A 22,409-nucleotide genomic window follows, 5' to 3' on the forward strand; every position below is an offset into this window, starting at 1 on the left:
CCACAGGAGCCCCCAGTTTCCTGGGTGTAGGAATGGGCACTGGGCCACTGGGGACAGGCAGCAGGCCCGGAGAAAGCTCTTCTCGGGCAGGGAGTTCAGGGTACTTATCTGCGAGGTTGACAGCGGGGGGAACTGAGAGGTGGGAACATTCAGACAGGGCCCGGTGCATTGCCTTTCTCTGTTGGGGGGCTTGGTCAAACAAAGGCCCCTCTTCAGTAGAACTCAATTTCTCCAACTCCTTATCATGGTCTCTGACATGACAGCTGGCATTCAAATATTCCTGGGTGACCTCCACCATAGTGATCGGTGGAGTGGCAGTGGATGACTGCTCAGTAGTGGGGACTGGGTGGGTCACAGCCACAGGTAATGAGGACCCACATACAAGCTGCCCCGAGTTATCATTCCCCACCCCAATAACCAGGCAGCCATGAGCGATGCCATTCTCCTTTCCTGGAGTTGCTGCCCTGGAGCCCTGACAGCCTGGAGCCACTGGATGAAAGTTGGGGTTCCAAACACTGGTTTCCTGCTCCTTAACAGGGAGGTCAGTAGCCCCAGGGAGATCCAGATCTGGCTGGCTCTTGGTCTCTGGCCCATTCTTCCCGGCCACCATCTCCTGAACTGTAGAGGCTTTGTTTTTGTCTGGCCCCTCTCTGGGTCCCAGCTGGAACCTGGTTGTCTTCTGGTGTAGCAAGTTCCCCTCCGAGGAATGGCAGGAGTCTGAAATCACATACCTGTTCTCAAGGTGACCCGAGCTTGCTTGATACTCCCTGTCCTGCACGTCAATGCTGAGCTCTTTGTCTAGCTTCCCCTCAAAGAAGCAGAGCTTATTCGGCTCCAGGAAGCTGGTATTTTTCACAAGCCCATCTTTCAGCTGCCCGTCCATGCTGACATTGAGCCCGATTTCATTCAGTTTGCCCTCTGTCCTCTGCCACTCAAATCCCGCTTGGCTGATTTCTTTCGGGGAGTCCATTCGGCACTGTGCAGGCTCGCCCTGACAGAGCTGGCTGTACGCGGCAGTGTGAGAGGCTGGCTGCCTGTCTGAGAGCAACATCGTCTCTCCCCCTTCCCCCCCCCCAGCTCTAACACCACCTACGATCGCATAGCTGTCAGTGACATCACACCAAATCCCCAGTATTCATGACAAAACCCACCTTTCCCCCAAGGCTCCTCTCAACTCAAGCAGTTGGGTGCTAAATCTATTTACTAGTATAAAAGAAAGGAAGAAAGAATGAATGAAAGAGAAAGAGAAAGGAAGAAATCTGCTTTCTGCACGTGCAAATGCCACTGTAAAACTGAAAATGTAATTTCCTGTAAACTAGCACTCAATTTAGATCTGCAATTTAAAACATGGCATGGTGCCAATGTGGGTGCTGAGGATAGTAATTATTCTGGCTTTCATTGATCCAGATCCATGTATACCCACACATTCACTTATCTGACACTATGCGTACACTTCCACATTCACCCACTCAAAAAACTGTTTTAAAAATAAGCAAGACTCAGTTGCCAATCCTCAGCCATAACCCTTAAAGAACAATGATTCCAGAAAATTGCTTAAAATTTCACTTAAAAATACACCTAATGTAACATGAAAATTGGAGGCATTAATTTCTCAGAGGAAGAGTGGGTTTGCTGTCATAGCAACTTACCAAATTTACTTGAAAACGGATTTGAATGGAGTCCCCAAAGCCCAGCGAGAGCTTCATCTGTAGCTCTGCATGTGGAAGTTTAATAAAGGGTTCATTTAAAGACTGCAACCATTTCAGGGCTTTGGGGACAGGTATCCGTTTATAAGACAGTCATGTGACAACACATCCCTCTTATTTTCATTCCTGCTCCTGCCCCACCTTGGTTCCTTGGACAGGCTGGGTCTCTGCCTTCTACATCAGCCCTGCTCTTTCCAGTCTACTGAGCACTTAGTTGCCATGTGAACGCACTGCACTGGGGCAGTTCATCTTCCTCTGACCTCAGAGACGTAAGAATTCTGGCAGTCTGCGGCTTGGAGTTTTATCCGCCCACCAGAGCCCAGTGACCCTCTTTAATTTAGCACGGTCCTTTGCTGCCCTGGCCTTTGAGTTTATAAACTGTACATTCAGGACTGAGGGATCCACAAAAGAAAATTCTCGGGAGGGGGTGGGGTTACACTTAAAGGATAGACCATAATCTACCTTGAACAAAGCTGATCTTTGTTACCATCTTGTACTAAAATAGGAACTGTGAAATATCCTATCAAGAATACATAAGACGTCTTTTTCCAAAATAAAGTTCGCTTTTTTAAAAAATCCATTTGCAATCAACTGCAATGACTTTGTTAAGTTTTTAAAAATGCTTTTAGGAAAACAAGGCCAAGTTAAAAATCATTCCATCTTTGGTCTATATAAAGTGTGAAGAGATTACCAAGAAGAGAGGAGAGCCTTGGGTACAGAAAGCCTTATTGATGAAATCCAGTTGAAATCAATTAGGGCTTTCTTACGTTTGTAAATATACACTTTATAACTAAGTAATATAAGTAGGTACAATACATGAGGAAAGTTAAGACAGTCTGGTGGGGAGGGTATTTGTTGCAATGTAGTCCAAACATCCCAGAGGCAAAGTTTTCAAAAAGATCTTAGAAATTAGGTATGCTTCAATAAGCCCACCCACTCAACTAGTCACTCCCCCAAACGCACAGACACACACACACACACACACACACACACACACACACATTCACCCTCAATTTGCTGACACCTTCTATCTTTGGTTTGTAGGGGCAAAGAAATTGGTTTGAAGTCAGAAGGCCAGGTTTTTAAATCTCTGTGCCACTTAACAGTTCTGATTCTGAGCAATTCATATAACTGCTCCTAGTCTCAGTCTCTTCATCCATAAAATGAGGGAAATCTTTAAGGTGCTTTCCAGTTTCACATTTTTAACACTGTTACATCTCAATAAAAAGGTTGAAACGCCCATTCAAGGAATCACAGGTGTACTGCAGTGTCCAACTCACGGTGTAATTTTTTTTTTTTTTAATCCTCACCTGAGGATATTTTTCCATTGCTTTCTAGATAGAGTGGAGAGAGGGAAGGAGGAGAAAGAGAAAGAGAAACATCAGCCCTGGCCGGTTTGGCTCAGCGGTTAGAGCGTCGGCCTGCAGTCCAGAGAGACCCTGGTTCATTCCCGCTAAGGGCATGTACCTTGGTTGCAGTTTGTCCCCGGCCCTGGTTGGTCGTGCGGGTGGCAACTACTCGATGTGTCCCTTTCACGTCGATGTTTCTCTCTTTCTCTCTCTCTCCCCCCTCCGCCCCACTCCATCTGAACAAAACATAAAAAAAAAAAAAAAAAGTCCTCGAGTGAGGATAATATATAAATAAATAAAAAAAGAGAAACATCAACGTGAGACATAGCGATTGGCTGCCTCCTGTATACTTCCGACGGGGAACAGGAGTCAAACCTGAATCTGAGGCATGTGCCCTTGACTGGAATTTGAACCCGTGACTCTTGGGTCTGTGGGCTGATGCGCTAACTGTTGAGCCAAACCGACCAGGGCTCACAGTGTGATTTTAACTTGGGGCTCCAGAAGCCAGTATATTCAATAAACCCCACCACTCCCCACGCAAAGGTGCTGCTTGTGGGCAGAGGCATGACTGAGGGATGCAGTGGCATGCCTGAAGAAAATGATCTGAGTTGGCTGCCATATTCTGAAGGGGCAGAAAGAGCCTAGGCAAAGAACAAGCCAGACAGCCTACCCAAACCCTCCCCACCAGTACCAAAAAAAGAAAATGCTAGAATTGCAAGTCCTTGCTACCTTCAAATTTCACATACCCTGTCTCAACAACTCTCCCCCTAAATAGCAAACTGCAAAAGGCGAGTCAGCCAAAAGACCCGAAGCAGAAACCAGGAGAATGAAGCCGGCTAGTCACAAAGGAGCACATATTCAGGATCAGCGTTCATAGCATAGATCAGAAATGTGGTTAGCCTGAAGGAAGGAAGAGAATGATGAGGTCAGCATCTGGTTGCTGCACCAAGCAGAGACTTCAGAGTTACAGGCATCAAGAATTTGAGAACTGGAAGCAGCAATCTGGGGAATCAGTGGCCAAGAAGTATAAGTCCAGACAAGAAGCCCAGATTAGAGGCAAAAGGCCAAGATACCATGTCAGCTAGATGCTCAGGCATACACATAAGTCTGGTGTTACCCAGGGATCTGAGTACAGCAGGAGAACCTAACATAATATGAGGACACCCACAGAATCCACCTCTCATGAAAGGTGTGAGGTTCCATATACATAAAAAGCATTTCACAAGGTAGTTAATACACAGAATGTACCCAGAATGCTGCTTAAATTTTTTTTAAAAAAAGAAAGAAAATCTGCCCTGGCCGGTTTGGCTTAGCGGTTAGAGTGTCGGCCTGCGATCCTGAGAGACCCGGGTTCGGTTCCTGCTGAGGGCACGTACCTTGGTTGCAGTTTGTCCCTGGCCCTGGTTGGTCGTGCGTGTGACAGCCACTTGATGTGTCCCTTTCATGTTGATGTTTCTCTCCCTCTCTCTCTTCCTCTTCCTCCCTCCCTTACACTCTATCTGAACAAAAACTGGAAAAATGTCCTCAGGTGAGGATAAAAATAATAATAATAATAATAACCTTAAATGTAAATGGATTAAATGTTCCAATCAAAAGACAGAGTAGCTGAATGGATAAGAAAGCATGATTCATATATATGTTGTTTACAAGAGAACCACCTCACAACAAAAGACTCAAACAGGTTGAAAGTGAAGGTATGGCCCTGGCCAGTTTGGCTCAGCGGTTAGAGCGTCGGCCTGCGGTCCGGAGAGACCCGGGTTCGGTTCCCGCTAAGGGCACATACTGTACTTTGGTTGCAGTTTGTCCCCGGGCCTGGTTGGTCGTGCGGGTGGCAGCCACTCGATGTGTCCCTTCACGTCGATGTTTCTCTCTCTCTTCCTCTCTCTCCCTTTCACTCTATCTGCACAAAAAATGGAAAAATATCCTCGGGTGAGGATAAAAAAAAATTAAAAAAAAAAAAGAAAGTGAAGGTATGGAACAAAGTTTTTTCAAGCAAATGGAAATAAAAAATAAGCTGGGGTAGCAATACTCATATCTAATAAAACAGACTTCAAAATGAAGGCCATACAAGAGACAAGGAAGGCCACTACATAATTTTGAAAGGATCTATCCAACAGGAGGATATAACCTTGGTAAACATATATGCACTCAATATAGGAGCACCAAAATATATTGATAACCTGAAGGACTTCAAAGGAAAAATCAACAGCAATATAATCATAGCAGGAGACTCCAACACCCTGCTGACATCACTGGACAGATCTTCTAGACAACAAATTAACAAGGAAATAGAGACTCCAAATGATGCACTAGATCAAATAGATTTAATAGATATTGACAGAGAATTATACCCCAAAACTACAGAATACACATTCTTTTCAAGTGCACATGGGTCTCAAAGACCACATATTAGTACACAAACTAAGTCTCTACAGGTTCAAGAAGACTGAAATCATGTCAAGCATCTTCTCAGATCACAATGGTATTAAACTAGAAATTAATTACTAAAACCACTTAAAAAAATTCAAACACATGGAGGCTAAATGACATGCTATTAAACAATGAATGGGTCACCAAGGAGATCAAGGAAGAAATAAAAAAAATTCCTGAAAATCAATGAAAATGAACACACAACACAGTAAAAGCAGTCCTGAGAGGGAATTTCATAGCACTGCAGGGCTACCTCAAGAAACAAGAAAAATTTCTAACAGACTATCTAACTCTACAACTTAAAGAACTAGAAAGTAAACAAAAAGAAAAACCCAGAGCAAGTAGAAGGAAAGAAATAGTAAAGGTCAGAGCAGACATAAATGACATAGAGACTAAAAAAAAACACAATTAAAGATCCATGAAACAAAGAGCTGGTTCTTTGAAAAGATAAACAAGATTGATGAACCTTTACCCAGACTCACTAAGAAAAAAAAGAGAGAGGACCCAAATAAACAAAATCAGAAATGAAAGAGGAGACGTAACAACTGACATCACAGAAATACAAAAGACTTAAAAAATACTATGAACAATTACACGCCAACAATTGGACAACCTAGGTGAACTGGACAAAGTTCTAGAATCACAGTCTCCCAAAACTGCACCAGAGACAGAAAACTTGAAGAGACAAATAACCACCAAGGAAATTGAAGCTGTAAATAATAAACTCCCAGCAAACAAAAGCCCAGGTCTGGATGGCTTCATAGGGGAGTTTTACCGAACATTCAAAGAAGAACTAACACTCATTCTCCTTAACTACTCCAAAATATTCAAGAAGAAGGAAGTCTTCCAAGCTCTTTTTATGAGGCCAGCTTAATCCTAATTCCAAAACCGGATAAAGACACTACAAAGAAAGAAAAGTACAGGCCAATATTCCTGATGAACATAGATGTCAAAATCCTCAACAAAATATTAGCAAATCGGATCCAGCAACATATTAAAAATATTATTCACCATGACCAAATGGGATTCATCCCAGGGAAGCAAGGCTGGGACAATATTCACAAAACATTATATATGATATACCACATAAACAAAATGAAAGATAAAAACCATATGATCATATCAATAGATGCCAAAAAAGCATATGACAAAATCCAGCACCCATTTCTGATAAAAACGTTCAGCAAAGTGGGAATAGAGGGATATCTCTCTCTCTTTTTTTTCCTCACTCGAGGACATTTTTCCATTTTTTTGTTCAGATAGAGTGGGAGGGAGAGAGAGGAAGAAAGAGAAACATCAACGTGAAAGGGACACATTGAGTGGCTGCCACCCAACCAGGGCCAGGGACAAAATGCAACCGAGGTACATGCCCTTAACAGGAACTGAACCCGGGTCTCTCAGGACCGCAGGCCGACACTCTAACCGCTGAGCCAAACTGGTCAGGGCTCTCTCTTATTTTTTTTAATAGTTTTTTTTCTTTATTGATTTTAGAGAGATAGGACGAGAGAGGGAGAGAGAGAGAGACATTGATGAGAGAGAACACTGACTGCCCGCCTCCTGCAAGTCCCCCACTGGGGATTTGGCCCACAACCTGGGCATGTGCCCCGACTGGGAATCGAAGCAGAGACCTCTTGGTACATGGGTAGACACTCAACCACTGAGCCACACCAGCTGGGCAAGGGATCATATCTCAACATAATAAAGGTTATATATGAAAAACCTATAGCCAACATCATACTTAATGGGCAAAAACTAAAACTATTTCCCTTAAAAACAGGAACAAGACAGGGATGCCCACTTTTGCCACTCTTAATTTAACATAGTACTGAAAGTCTTAGCCACAGCAATTAGATAAGAAGAAAAAAATAAAAGGGATCCAAATTGGAAAGGAGGAAGTGAAACTGTCATTATTCGCAGATGAAGATATTGTACATAGAAAACCCTAAAGATCCCATCAAAAATCTGTTAGACTTAATTAATGAATTTGGCAAAATAGCAAGATACAAAATTAACATCCAGAAATCTATGGCTTTTTTTTTTTTTTTTTAAATCCTCATCCAAGGATATTTTTCCATTGATTTTTAGATAAAGTGGCAGGGAGGGAGAGAGAGCGAGAGAGATGAGAGAGATACATCGATCGGTTGCCTCCCGCACAACCCCAACCAGAGCCAGGGCTCAAATCACAACCGAGATACGTGCCCTTGACCAGATCAAACCCACGACTCTTTGGTCTGCAGGCTGACCCTCTAACTGCTGAGCTAAACAGGCTAGGGCTAATTTTCCCTTTCTGAGTGTTCTTTATTGGAGTATTAAGAAAGCCATTGGACCCTGGCCGGTGTGGCTCACTGGTAGAGTGTTGGCCCACGGACCAATGAGTCTCGGGTTTGATTCCAGCCAAGGGCACGTACCTTGGTTGCAGTTCGCCCCCGGCCCTGGTCAGGGTCGTGCAGGAGGCAACCAGTTGATGTGTCCCTCTTACACTGATGTTTTTCTCTCTCTCCCTTTCTCTCCCTCCCACACTGTCTGAAGATAAATAGAAAAATATCCTCGGGTGAGAATTAAAAAAAACAAAACACAAGAATCCTAAAAGCTGTGGTACATATACACAATGGAATATTATGCAGCTGTAAGAAAGAAAGATCTCTTACCCTTTGAGATGACATGGAGGGACCTGGAGAGTATTATGTTGAGTGAAATAAGCCAGTCAGAGAAAGACAAATATCACATGATCTCACTTATTTATGGAACATAATGAACAAAATAAGCTGTCAACCAAAAGAGATCCAAAGACATGGAAGTAGGGAACAGACTAACAAACCTCAGAGGGATGGGGGGTGGGAGGGGTGGAAAGAGATAAACCAAAGAACTTATATGCACAACCAATCAACATGGACAATAGGCTGGGGAAGGCAGGAGGGGGGGTGGGAGTGGGAAGGAGGGGATCAATGGAGGAAAAAGGGGGACATCTATAACACTCTTAAAACAAAAGGGAAAAAAATTAAACAAAGAAAATAGCATCCCATTCTCTGTATCGTTTAGATTGAGGGTCATTCCATGACCTGTAAGGACACTGAGTGTGTGCTATGATATGGACCCAGAATGCTGGCACTCCTCCAACTTAATCCTCTCATTTTACAGAAGAGCAAATGGGATCCAGAAAGAGAAGAAATACACTCTCTCTTTCTTCTAAACTCCAAGGGCCCTTCTTTTGCCTCTGTAACTTGTTTCCTGATCCCATTTCTTCTACCTCTGTGACTTCATAAATAAACTTTCTCTTATTAAAAAATAAATAAATAAATAAATAAATAAATAAATGAGTCTGTTCCTCTCCAAATGAGGTGAAAACTACCTGAATGGCAAACAATGGAGAACACCCAGTATAGAATAATTAGGAAAATCTGACGTCTCTGCCAGTGCTCTAGTCCATTTCAGAGCTACAGGCATAATCTCACCCAGGAAGGCACGCTCACACACAGGAGACAGCTGAAGCAAAAAATTCAAACCTCCCAGCCACTGCCGTATTTCTCAAACTGGTGGTTGAGGAATGTACATAAGTCTTACAAAGTTGAGCATGCCTGGGTAAAAAGAAACGTATTTATGAACTAGAATACTTAAATTCTAGACTCAGGGACACTGGATTTCCTTGCCTCTGGGTTTTATTCCTATTTATTCACAACTCACTTCAGTGTCACCTCCTCTGTGAAGTCTTCTAGTCCCTGACAAGAGAAAAATTCTGAGATGTTCTAAATTAAATGACAGATGGAGCAGTTAACCAGTTAATAGCTGTGGACCAACTAACACACAACTGCTCACAATCCTGAGTGCGTGCGGGAGCTGTGAATCAACCTCAAGGTGTTTATTAGGTTGACACCACCACACTCTGCATAGGCATGAACTGTCAGGACTGTTGCCTGTAAACAATCCAAAGTAGTAAATATTTCTTCCTTAAAGACTGTGCACTGTCAAAGAATACTTCCACTTCACCTTTTCCTGACCCCTTATCTATGGCCAATGTAAATTCTTTCAAAACAATTTAACCTTCTTCCCCAAAGCACAATGCATGAAAGCGCCTATCAACCTCAGGACTTCAGACATGTTGCCTTCTCCATCTAGTCCTGCTGCTGGTAGTTTAGACTTCATGCCCCAGGACCTGGTCCTTTTCTGGAGAGCATCTGGCTCAATAAATCCTTTCTTTCGGAAGAGCTTTCTGCCCAGGAAGTTTTGTTCATTTAACAACCTCACCCCCAAAATGACTCCTTCCTGTTTTTGCAACACTACACTTGCTCTGCCTCTTCTCAGGATTTGGAAACTACACCATAATGCTTCATTTATGTGTCTTCCTTGGAAGCTTCTAAAGGACAGGAATAACACCTGTCCATCTCTGCCACGTGAGTGTCCGGCACAGTGCTTGATACACTCTCATTTCTGCTCGTGGCAGGGTGGATGAATTCCTTTTGCACTGACTCTGGATCATCTGACCTGATCTTTCCCATCACTATACTCAACTAGGCAGGTGCTGATTTGAAATGTCCACTGGGCTAAAGATTTTTAAATTCTGTGAGTCTGAGGAAAGTGCATTGACACCCATGCATCTAGTCCAAAAGTGGTTTCTAAGGCTCTTGTATCAGACCATATAGGACATGTCAAATCTCCTAGGGTGCTAGCTCTGCCTGCAGGGCAGATCTCAGCAGATACACTTACTGGCAGATGTTTCTGATTTTGCCTTGTGCCCTGAGCTAGTCCTCAATCTGTTCAGGCCTTAATGTGCTCCACAACTGGCTGGCCGGCATTCTTTCTTATCAGTTACCAAGGCAACAAAGCTACATTCCACATTGACCAAATGTTCCTTGTTATTGTCTCCAGGAAACAATTTCTAATAAATTACCACTACAATACAAGTCCTTAATTCTACTGATTACAATGATTGATGACACTCATAAAAGCTGAAGGTTGTAAGTTATTATCTAGTTATTTACCTGGAAGTAAATGAGTTTGTATTTACATATTCAAACATACATGCAAAAACAATTCAAAACCACATTCTAACTAAATTTTAGAAACATTTCTTAGTACCTAAGAATCAAGAAAATCACAATTCTGGCCCTAGCCAGTTTGGCTCAGCGGTTAGAGTATTGGCCCTCGGACCAAAGAGTCTCAGGTTCAATTCATGTCAAGGGCACTATACCTCAGTTGTGGTTTGGTCTGGCCCTGGCCTTGGTTTGAGTCAGAAACCCTGGGGGTGGGGTAGGACGCAACCAATCAATGTGTCTCTCTGGTGTGTCTCTCTTGTATTGATGTTTCTTTCTCTCTCTTTACCTTCCCACTCTATCTGAAGATAAATGGAAAAGTATCCTCAGGTGAGGATTAAAAAATAATAATAAATAAATAAATAAATAAATAAATAAATAAATAAATAAAAAGAAAATCACAATTTGGCCTGATTAATTTGCAGAAGTTGGGATGCAGACAGATGGAATGAAAAACTGAAGCTAATAATCTGACTTATGTGATCTTTGATAAAGGTAATTCATATACTGGGACCACAAAAACAGTGGCTGCCCAGTCGCCCGGCTCATGTCACAAATCTAAAATACATTACTTACGGGAAACACCCTCTGTCAAGGAAATCTAACACACACCCATCATAATCCTTCAACTCAGCTTTAGCTAGGCTCACTGTGCCCCAGAAAACAGGACCTGATCTGCAATACCTGAAATCAGAAGCTAAGTTGTTTGTCATTGGTTTTTTGAATCTTCCAATGCTACTTGTCAGACAGAGATTAAAAGTGAGAGGGAAGAACCTCCTTTTCAAGTAGAATACCCAAGCCCGGCTGGTGTGACTCAGTAGACTGAGCCTCATCCCATGGACTGAGAGGTCCTGGTTGGATTCCCAATCAGGGTACGTGTCCAGGTTATAGGCTGGATCCCCATTAGGGGGTGTGCAGGAGGTAGCTGATGTTTCTCTCTAACATTGATGTTCCTATCTCTCTCTCCCTTCCTCTCTCTCTAAAAAATCAATAAAAATGTATTTTTTAAAAAAAAGGTAGAATAACCAATATTTGCTGGACTTGTTTCAAAGAATATTTAGATGCACTCATTGAAATAAGTTAAACAGTAGGTCAGAATTGTTTGAGGGTACAAAGAATTTAAGATAGTGCTGAGCATATAGTTTCTTTTTAGTTGTGTGATATATAGAATTCTAAATAAATTTCATTAATATACAGCCAGTAAGACAAAAAAAGCCAGAACATGAGAGAGAAAGTGGGAAGGAAGCAATAAGGAAAGAAACTTCACAAATGGCACTACTGTTAAGAGAAGACATTACCAAATGGGCACTTCTCCAGTTGCAAAATTGTAGTAAGATCTAAAATTACCACTCGCTTTTTATCTATTGCATATATTTTATTTATGTACAAGGGCCTCGAAACTGTTAGGATTTGGGCTTTATAAAGTTTCACACCAAGAGAATTTCCCACCATAAACTGACATTCCCAGCTGATGGGCTCAAGCAAACTAAAGAAAAAGAAATGAATCTAGATAAAAAAGAGAGAGAGAGAAAGAGAGAGAGAGAGAGACCAGGCTGTCAGTGCAACAGAGGGAAGGGCCTATCCACAGGGATCTATAACTGTCCCACAACGTGCCAAGTGCACCATCACATAGTTCTCCTTGGCTTCTAGGGGAGCAACAACATACACTAGAGTCCATTAAGATCATCCCTTCAACTTCACAAAAAACACAATCCCACAAGAAGTCCTTTTCTGACAAGTTGAGCTCAGATTTCCCAATGTATCTCAATGTTCCCTGCCAGAACAACATGCATAATATGTGAAGAAACCTTCTGCTAAAGTTTCCCCAAACTTGAGAGTGGCATAAATAAATAACGAAAGAGGAGGAAGCTGGAAGAGCTTTTATCGGTATTTTCACTTTCCCTGCTTCCAAAGAAGATATGACAGCAAAAGGTAATTCATTTATAATTCAGAAAATGTCATTAGGCATCATATAAATATAACATTGTGTGCTGGGTGTTAAGAACACATGAATAAGTCAATCTCTGCCTGGAGAATAAATGCTAGGCAGAGTCAAAAGACCTAGATTCTAATCCCAAAATAGCTTCTGAGTTACAATGTATGTTCTCATGATGTGTCTCCAGTTCCCCAACTAGAAAAGTGCTTATATATTAAAATAAAAAAATAAATTATTAACTGCCAACTTTCATCTTTTTCTTTTTAAAAATCTAAAACTTCTGGAAGGTTCCTCTGAGGCAAGAATGAGGAAAGCATAAGCCTTATAGCTAGAAAGAGCAGGATTTAAATTGTACTTCTGCCATGACCTTAACTATCTGCATGACCTTAACATGGATAGTCTCCATTTTCTCACCTGTAAATGGAAAGAACCCTTCATAACATTGTGTGTGTGTGTGTGTGTGTGTGTGTGTGTGCACGTGCGCATGTGTGACTATCTACCTACCCAGGCATATAATCTTCAAGTAAAAGGTGGTAGTTGCTATTATTTTTATCAATACCACTAATATCTTTACTATCTAAACACTGAAAACCATGGGTAACACCACCTGACCACAGGACAAATGAAAACAAGATATGTGAGAACCACTGGCAATTTGGGGGCGGAGCAGTTAAGATGAATAATTTGAAGTAAGGAATAAAGACAAAATTTAATAAGGCCATAGAACCAGTCAGGGTGAAACATCAGAGCTCACATGAACCAGTGGTGGTTGGGTACAAGGTGTCACCCTGCCCAGTCCCCTACCACAAATCCAGAGACTCTCCAGTCCACACAGTCCCCTGCCTCTGAGCCCTAGCCTTGCCTGAGATTCTGCTCTGAACATTCTCCTGCTTCCGGGACATCTTGAAATAAGCCTTACTAGATATATACAAGATCTATACGAAGAAAACACTGAAATACCAGTGAGAAAATAGGACACATAAATGAACATAAGACATTATTAAACATGGCATATTATTATGTTGGTGGATAGAAAATTCAACATAGAAGACATCAACTCTCCTTAGGGTTATCCATTCATTTAATGTGATTTCAAAAAAAAAGAAAGATTGACTGAATATTTTCCCCTCCAAATTATAAGAGCGAATTTTCAACTTTATATGTAATAATAAACAAGCAAGAATAGTTAGGAAAACTCTGAAAATGAATAAGAGGATGAGTCCTGGCCGGTTTGGCTCAGCGGTTGGAGCGTCGGCCTGTGGTCCAGAGAGACCTGGGTTGGGTTTCCGCTAAGGGCACGTACCTCGGTTGCAATTTGTCCCTGGCCCTGGATGGGTCATGTGGGTGGCAGCCACTCAATGTGTCCCTTTCACATCGATGTTTCTCTCTTTCTCTCTCTCTCTCCCTCCCACTCTATCTGAACAAAAAATGGAAAAATGTCGTCTAGTGAGAGGGAAAAAAAAGAATAAGAGGATGAGACATGGGAATAGATGTAGCAAATATTAAAATATATTACTAAGCCATATTGTGTTATTGAAACCTCAATGGAAAGGGCCAATGGATCAGAAAAGAAAGTCCAAAAACAGACCATAATACATACAATAATTTAAAGCATGACAAAGGTGGCATTTCTGAGGGAGACAGATTATATACGAATGATATTGGGACAACCAAGTAATCTTACCTCCCATCTCATAAACAAAACTCACATGCACGCAAGTGCGCGCACATGTGCAGATTCTAGATGATCAAAGATTCAAAATGTGAAAAACTAAAGAGAAAATATTTTTATAAACAGTAGGGATGGCTTTTATAAACAAGGAAGTCATTAAATAAGCAAAACGCAAAACCTATGCCAAGAAATAATTTTTCGCCTATCAGATCAGCACAATAAAACAAAAAAGAAAAGTCATCCTACTAGAGAAAGAGCAGGGGAACAGGTACTGCTGAGGGTGAGGTACAGCTCTGGTACATCTCTGTGGCCCTAAGGGGAACAATCAGGCAACACCTATCAAAATTATGAATACATATTCCTCAAACTTCAGAGCCTACCACAGAGCCCTTTTTTATTATATTTACACAAGTATGGCGTTCTGTACAAGTAAGTACAGTTTATGCACCTTGTTTCTAACTGAGAAAAAGTGGAAAACATCTGTACGTCCATCAATAAAGAAGTGGTAAAAGACATTAGGGTAAATCCTTACAGTGAAATACTATTCAGATGTTAAAAAGACTGAGGCCCCTTTATTTGTACTGACTTGCAAAGCTCTCTAAAATAATTAAGTTTACAAAGCAAGGCACACAGCATGTGTAATATGTCTCATTTATATAAAATCAAGAAATATGTATGTCGTTGCTTCTTTATGCATTAAATTATCTGGAAGGATGTGTACGACAATGTTAACAATAATTGCCTCTGGAGAGGAAAATTTGAATGGAGGTTAAGGGAGGGAGGCAGACTTAAATTTTACTGTGTACCCTTTGTATCATGTGAATGTACTACCTATTCAAAAATGAGTAAAAATTTTTTTTTTAACTATTAAAAATATATAAACAATATGGTGTTACCTCAAAAAATTAAAAATTGAACTGCCATTTGACCCAGTGAGCCCACTTCTAGGAATATACCCTAAGAAGCCTGAAACACCAATCAGAAAGAATATATGTACCACCCCCCCCACCCCCCACCCCGTGTTCGTAGTAGCATTATTTACGATAGCTAAGACCTGGAAACAGCCCAAATGTCCATCATTTGACGAATGGATAAAAAAGCTGTGGTACATATACACAATGGAGTACTATGCAGCTGTAAGAAAGATCTCTTATCCTTTGAGACGACATGGAGGGACCTGGAAAGTATTATCCTAAGCGAAACAAGCCAAACAGAGAAAGACAAGTATCATATGATCTCACTTATTGTGGATATAATGAACATAACAGTCTGAGGAATGGGGTAGTCCCAGAGACGTGGAATGGGGTAGTCCCAGAGACGTGGAAGTGGGGTACAGACTGACAATCCCCAGAACAGGGGGTGGTGGGGGAGAGATAAACCACAGAACTTATATTCATGTATGTATGAACAAAGGTCATAGACAACAAAGCTGGGGACAGGGTGGGGAAGGAGAAGGAGGGGGGAATCAGTGAGGGGAAAAAAGGAGAAACATCTGTAACAAAAATAAGTTAATTAAAAAAAAAAAAAAATATATATATATATATATATATATAGAGAGAGAGAGAGAGAGAGAGAGAGAGAGAGAGAGAGAGATTACCCTTAGGGGAAAAGTATTATAGAATTCAGAGAAGAAACAATAAATTTTACCCCACATACATCACCCTCTCCACAGCCACTCTGCAAAACCATCCTAACTAACACAGCCTCTGAGCCTGGCCAAGCCAAAGCAGGACCCAAAGTTCTATGGCATCTGCCTTGCTTCCTCAAGAATCAGAACAAATCTTCTTTCTACATTTCTTGGAAGATACTGAGAAAAAGACATGGCTGATGTCAGAAAATTTAAATGTTACCCTCTGTATCAATGTTGAAACGAAAAGAACCAATCTATACATTAAAATTAATGAACTGGATAGAACACTGGAAATCTTAAAAGCTGAAAAGCTTCCTACATTCAACTTTATTTTCTGTGTTGGCAACAAGATGGCTAATAGAAAGAAGATAAAAACAGAAAAGATGAGAATATCTTATGCAAATAACAACCTTCAGCATTCTCTATTCACACAGCATGTGTTTCTTACTAGGTACAAATCCATGCATAGCACAAGCTTTACCCAAAACAAGTCCATATCATGCAGAACGCCATCCCATGACGAAGCCTCCCCAAAAGCCAAACTACCTACTAAGGCCAACTGGTGTTTTTTTCATTTCTGGAGTTAGTAGCTGCATCATGCAAGTTGGGAAACAGTGAATAAGAAATAGTATTATTTGTAGACTGAAAAACCTCGAAGGTCAGGAACCAATTTTTGGAGGTTAGGCTCAGGGAAGTCATGATTAGATGTATACTTTTCAGGGAGGGGGTAAAAAGGCTAAAATTTCTGAATCTTTAAGGAATCATCTTTCTTAATCTCATGCCAATTACTTGACTGATTAGAGCCAAAAATGGCAAAGTTATGAGGAATCCCATATGGACAAGTTTCACAGACTTGCCTATGGATGTAGACTGTTTGTTTGATGGACACAGGCTATGCCCAAAGCTCTATCCCACAGGCAACTGGTAAGCAATAAACTGGTGACTGATGTGGCTGCGTCACTGAGGGGTCATTTCCCACTACTAGAAACACAAATGAAGTCTGTGCCTACCAATGCTGGCTGGAGGCTCTCATTTCCTCATCAAAGGCAGACCATTTTAGGAAAGCAATTTGGAATATTTAGTCCTACCAGCACAAGATACATATACAGGGGGGGGCTAAAGTAGGCTTAGTTAACACAATACAATAACAATAATTAATAAGTAAATTAATAATACAAGAATAAACTGTTTCATGTACTCACAACTATAAATGTACTTTTGCTCACCCCGGTATATACTAACAAAATCCCACGCACACAGCTGGATGTGAAATGCTCTCTCCTCCTTATACAAAATAATGATTAAATGTGGCTGGAAATTTATATATACAAGGCACACTTTTTAAAAAGATTAAGGATAGTGGATGGTGATAGTCCTTCTGCTAAACAACTGATTGTTTGAAATACAACTTCCCCTAAAACTCAAGGTTCCTTTTTGAGTAAAAAGGCATGCAACCAAGTCACCAGCCTCTTTAAGCTGGACACAAGACATGCCTTGGCTGCAGAAAACACATCATTAGCAGTTATACATTTTTCATGCCAACAAATCAATAATTAACAAGAATAATTAAAGTCTGGATGGAATCAAAGCACAAGCTCTTTGCATCTCTGATGCAGACTCAAAAGCCACAAGCACACACATTGCCCCTTGGCAGGTTCATACCGCTGGACTTCGCTTGCTTGGATCTCTCTCGTTCCTGGACTGCAGACTTTGGCAAAAGTGGGGGAAGTCCTCGGGACTTGGTGGGTCTCATGTAGCCTTTCATCGGTTCTGCCATTCTTTTTTCTTCCTTTTTCCCTTCACCCAGGATCTTTGATTCAGGTTTTTCTGTCACTTTCTCAGGTGCCTCCAAGATCTTATCTTTGGGTTCTGGGAGATGAAGATCCTTGGAAGCAGTAACTACTAACTTATCTACCATGCTCGAAGGGGTAGCTCCTACTTGGCCATCTAAGAAATTTGATTGGAGTTCTGGTGTTGGCAAGGAAACATCTTCTAATTCTGTGATTTTAGAAGTCAGGCTAATTCCTTTCAATTTATCCTTTTCACTTTTTGGAGGCAAGAGTGTCATATCTACCTCCTTATTCAAACTAGCTGGGCCCCTGGACTCTCTACCTTCAGCATTTTGGTCCTCACAGAAATGGGGCTTTTGTGCTTTGTCTCCCAGTAAGTCAGGAATATGAACTGAAGCAGAATCTTCCTCAGACTCCTTCCTTTTGTTTACTGGATATGTTGGAAAATTACTCCTATCTGCACATACTTCTAGACCTCTGAGTTCACTTGGTAGGCTCTGGTCTTCTGTTGGCACTCCAGAAAGGTGCCCCTTTGCTAGTTCTGTGATTTTCTCTACTGAATGCTTAGATGCATCATTGGGAAGTGACTCAGATTCTCCTACCACATTCCCTCCCTCTATCCCTGCTTTATTTTTCATGGGATCAGCAAGCTCACCTTTATTCTTAAGACAGTTATCTCCAGGACTCTTCATGGATTCTATGGCTGCTGTAAAAGCCAGAGCACCTCCTCCTGTGCTTGTAAAGGGCGTAACAGCAGAGGGAGCCTTGGATCTTTCTTGATCTGGGACTCCATCTTTGCTGCAATTACCTACCACTAATAAATTGGAAATCTGGGCCGGGGCTGTCTCTTGCCTACTTTCTGCCAAGGTATCTGGAAAAGAATCACCTTCCTTTACTAACTGAGGAGTAGGAGTGGGCAGTTTTTCACAGGCTGCTGAATCCAGAGCCTTTAGAGGGTCTGACTTATTCATTACCTCTGGTAGTGTTCTGGGGCAGGTAAATGTAATATTTCTATTTTCATCCACATAGCCCATTCCTTCTATTCTCTGGTCTCCTGTGGCTTCCATGGGAACATGTCTTTTTGTTGCATCTGTCCTATTCTCTAAAATGTGCTTCTCAGAAAAGCTATTTTTAACCTTTTTGCTTTTTCCATCATTACCCTTTTTATTTGGTTTGTCAGTCACTGCAGTGTGCCCCTTGGCTGCATCTGTCTTATGCTCCTCAGGCAGTACTGAAGGAAGAAGTCCTGCCCTCTGGATTTGGTCTTGGCAGCTTACATCTGTCACCTTAGTAGCTGCTTCAATAACAGCAGAATCCTTGACTGTGGCTGTTTTGTTCCTACCAAGAACCCCAAGCTCAGAAGAATTAACCTCACCAGTTCTATCCTGTCGGCCAACTATCTCCACTGTAGGTGTATTCGATGTCTGTGAGAACAAAGGTTCAGGATTTACCGGGAAAGTGAGTCCTAACTCCTTGTTTTGATGGGAAGTGCCACCAGCACCTCCACCCTTCCCTACGAGGAATGGGCTGAGGACTTCTTCCTTGCTCTCTACCTTAGCAAGCTGTGTAGAATAATTATTTTTAAACTTTTTGTTTTTGCCTTCACTGCTTCTTTTTTTAGGCTTTTCAGAAATCCAGGGAGCTGACTCTTGACCCATCCAAGGACACTTTCCTTCCTTGCTTTGGTTACTGACACCTAGATCTATGGCCACAGATCCTCTTTCTGTCGTAGCACCAGGAGTCTGAGTCACACCTGACCCAGTTCCCAAAGAAATCAATGCCTGCAAGGTGCTTGCCACACTAGGGTCAGTAGTCTCCTTAGGCTCCCCCACGACCACTGCCTCAGGAAGATCAGCGGTGATTCCCGGCTTCTTGGAAGAATCCAGCCCCAGCTCCTCACTCTTATCCACAGCAGCCATTCTTTCTGTTTTAAGGGCTGGTTCATTTGGCACAAGGACAGCTCTGCCATCCCCCTGGCTGTCTGGAGAGATCGGCAGCTCAGTCCTTGTTCTTGCCTTCCCAGAACTCACTCTCACTTTTCCAGAACTCCCCCTTCCCTTCCTGCTTTTGCCATCACCTGCCGTTCTCTTAAATGGTTCATTCCCTGGCCCAGGAACCTGAACTTTGTCCTGTGGTGGCTGCTCAGAAGCTAAGATGCTCATCTCTTGTCTTTGCTCTGGAAAAGCTTCCTTGTTAAGTTCTTTAACATCTTCAGTTACTTCAGAGAACTCTTTCTGTCTGTCAATCTGCAGCTTAGTCATTTTCCTTTCATCATTCTCTTTTTTCAGACTACTTTCTAATGGATTACTTGTTGTCAAAGTGGGTATCGAATTAGGCAGTTCTTTTGCTGATGTGGATTTTAAAACTTCCCCCATAACCTCTTGGTCCAAGACAGGAAAGCAACCCTCTTTTGGTCTGACCTCCAAAGGAATTTCTACTTTGTGTGCAGAAACTTCTGTCAGGGGCCCTTTCAGTTTGAGAGAGCCTGCCATCTGGCCTTTATCCCCAGGAGCCTCCGGGTGAGGAGCGGTCTGTGGTTTGTGTTCACCTTGCTGCAAAGACTTCCTGTCTTGGCTCTGTGGTCCTGACTTCATACCTTTGACCTCTGCCTCTCCACTCCGCTTGAGCTGAGAATTTTCTGCAGCTTTCGGGGATTCTTCCAAAAGACTCAAAGGAACACTGAGGCTTTCTGAGACCCAATTCTCAGCTGCCAGTTTGGTTGTTCTGGAGTCAAGTTCACATTTCTTTTTCAGGTTTTCTCTGGATGTCAGTGAATATTCCGCACCCGCAGTGGTAGAATGGCTGGGAAGGACACCTGATTTTTGTGGGTCAGCTACAAAGGGATGACCTTTAGCCTCTTTTGCACTGTCATAATCCCAAGGTCCCCCAACCTGAGGTTGAGAATACCTTTTTTGCTTTGGTTTCTTCTTTTTTTTCTTCATCACTATTGCTGTGCTTTCTACATCCCAGGCTTCCCTGCCAAGATCCCTCTGGGGTTCAAGGAAGTCAACATGAATAGTTTTCCTTTGGTTTCCAGGCTCACCACAGGAAACTGAACCAGAGACCCAACCCGTCTCAGACAAAGAGGAGGGGCCCAGCCCAGGATCAAGAGTCTTCCGTGAAGAGCCTCCCAGAAGTTCAGGAGGGACCCTGGTAGGCCTGGGCCGGGCGGCCCTGCGGTCACTGGGTCTGCACACTTGTTTGGCTTGTGTGGGAAGGGTACCTGCAATACAGGAAGGTGGCCAAGATTCCAAACAGAAAACTCCTTGTTATTGTTTTTTTTAAAAAGTCCATTTAGTGACTCATTTAAGTAGCCTATTTTCACCAACCCACATACTAATTCATTTAGGAAACTCTTTTTCTGAAACATTCTCACCCTTAACTGGGAATAGCAAATATTTAGCAAAGATAATCATCTTAAGTAAAGATTTTTTCAAGCATAATTACAAAGTATTTAAAACTGAAGAAAAGAAATTCAGAGATTTTCTAACCCCTATAATAGGCACTTATTGCCTATAAATCTCACCTGATATTTGTTTATATTTATCCTCATTTATACTAGGTAAACAAGTCCCAATTCTGCAATAAAATGGTAAGCTCCTATCTCTTTTTGGTGACATTTATTAATTAAATGAAATACATATGATCTACATTTATAATTCTAGGAGTCTGTCACCAATATTATACTAGTTAGTTATCCAATTAATCAGATAAATTCTGGGAAACAGAGGCCAGACTTATGCTACTAAAAAAAAAAAAAAAAAAAAAAAAAGGGGAAGAAGAAGAAAGGAAAAGAAAAAAGATACTGAATTAGTATTTTGGCCAGAGAAAAATTTTCATCATTCCAAAACAAGAGCCTCCTACTTAAAAAGACAAGTGTGTTAGATTTCAATGTTCTGTTCCTAAATGTACTTCCCTAAAAACAGAGAAATCTACATAATGCCAAGTAGGATAATGAATTAAAACAATTGGGATAAACACCCTTGGAAAAGTTTCAGGAAGTCCACTGGTTCAACCACCTGCTCCAAGTCAATGCTGCATGGATCCAAGATCCTGGAAAGAGTCCATTAAGAGCAGGTTTAGGGCAGCTCTTGTCAAGTCTGACCCAATGAAATGACTTTAGAGAATATTAAAATACTTAAACAGTATCTTTTGTTTTTGTTTGTACCCCTCCAAAGTCCTCCAAATCCTACCCTTTATTTAATACCTCAGGTCAATTATCACTTCTCTCAAAATATTGCTAGGCTTTCGCACCCGACAGCATTTATAACATTTAATTTGGCAATTAATCAGTAGCTATTTGGTACATCTCTTATATTATTTAATTCAATTATATAAATCGTTGGTTTCCGAGTTCATGCCTGGGAACTTCTCTTGCCATCCAGGCTATGATATAATAACATAAGGGCAAGGACCCAGATTTAAATATCTATGTGCCTTAGCATAGTGTATTTTGTCCACAATAGAAACTTAATAAATCTTTATTGATATGCTGAGTCACTAAAACAACATTAAAAAAAAAAACTCTAAGCATTTATTTTGGCTTCTTGGTGCTAGCTTCTTCAGTGTGCAAAGCACTAGAGACAGTAAGTGAAGTAAGTCATGGTCCGTGTCCTCCAGTTCACATTCTAATCAGTCACAGAAAAGTAAGCAGAGAATCAAGTTGATAATCACATGTACGTTTCTGCCTTACAATAAAAAACATGCAATCTTAAAGTTCATTGAATAATCAAACTTTAAGTTAGAAAGTTCCTGAGAGGAGTCCCTCTCAAAGTTTAATGTACACTAGAATTATCTGGAAAACTCGTGAAAATGCATATTGTGATTCTGAAAGTCTGAGGTGGAGCCCGAGATCAAGTATTTCTGACA

At 41.5% G+C, this 22,409-nt stretch overlaps 1 protein-coding gene across 18 annotated transcripts in view; it reads right to left on the minus strand.

Annotated features, from left to right (window-relative positions):
* The window catches only part of MAP4 (microtubule associated protein 4), a 163,140-nt gene that overhangs the window by 27,860 nt on the left and 112,871 nt on the right, over positions 1–22,409 (minus strand). For 11 of the 18 annotated variants that reach the window (XM_036266850.1, XM_036266849.1, XM_036266851.1 and 8 more), the window contains one exon: positions 17,413–20,763. The exons of the other annotated variants lie outside the window; for them this stretch is intronic. In XM_036266850.1, coding sequence (XP_036122743.1) covers positions 17,413–20,763 — 3,351 coding nt within the window. The remainder of the gene's footprint in view (positions 1–17,412; positions 20,764–22,409) is intronic. 18 annotated transcript variants of the gene reach the window in all.

Source organism: Molossus molossus, unplaced genomic scaffold (genome assembly GCF_014108415.1).
Source record: "Molossus molossus isolate mMolMol1 unplaced genomic scaffold, mMolMol1.p scaffold_m16_p_18, whole genome shotgun sequence".
NCBI classification, from domain to species: domain Eukaryota; kingdom Metazoa; phylum Chordata; class Mammalia; order Chiroptera; family Molossidae; genus Molossus; species Molossus molossus.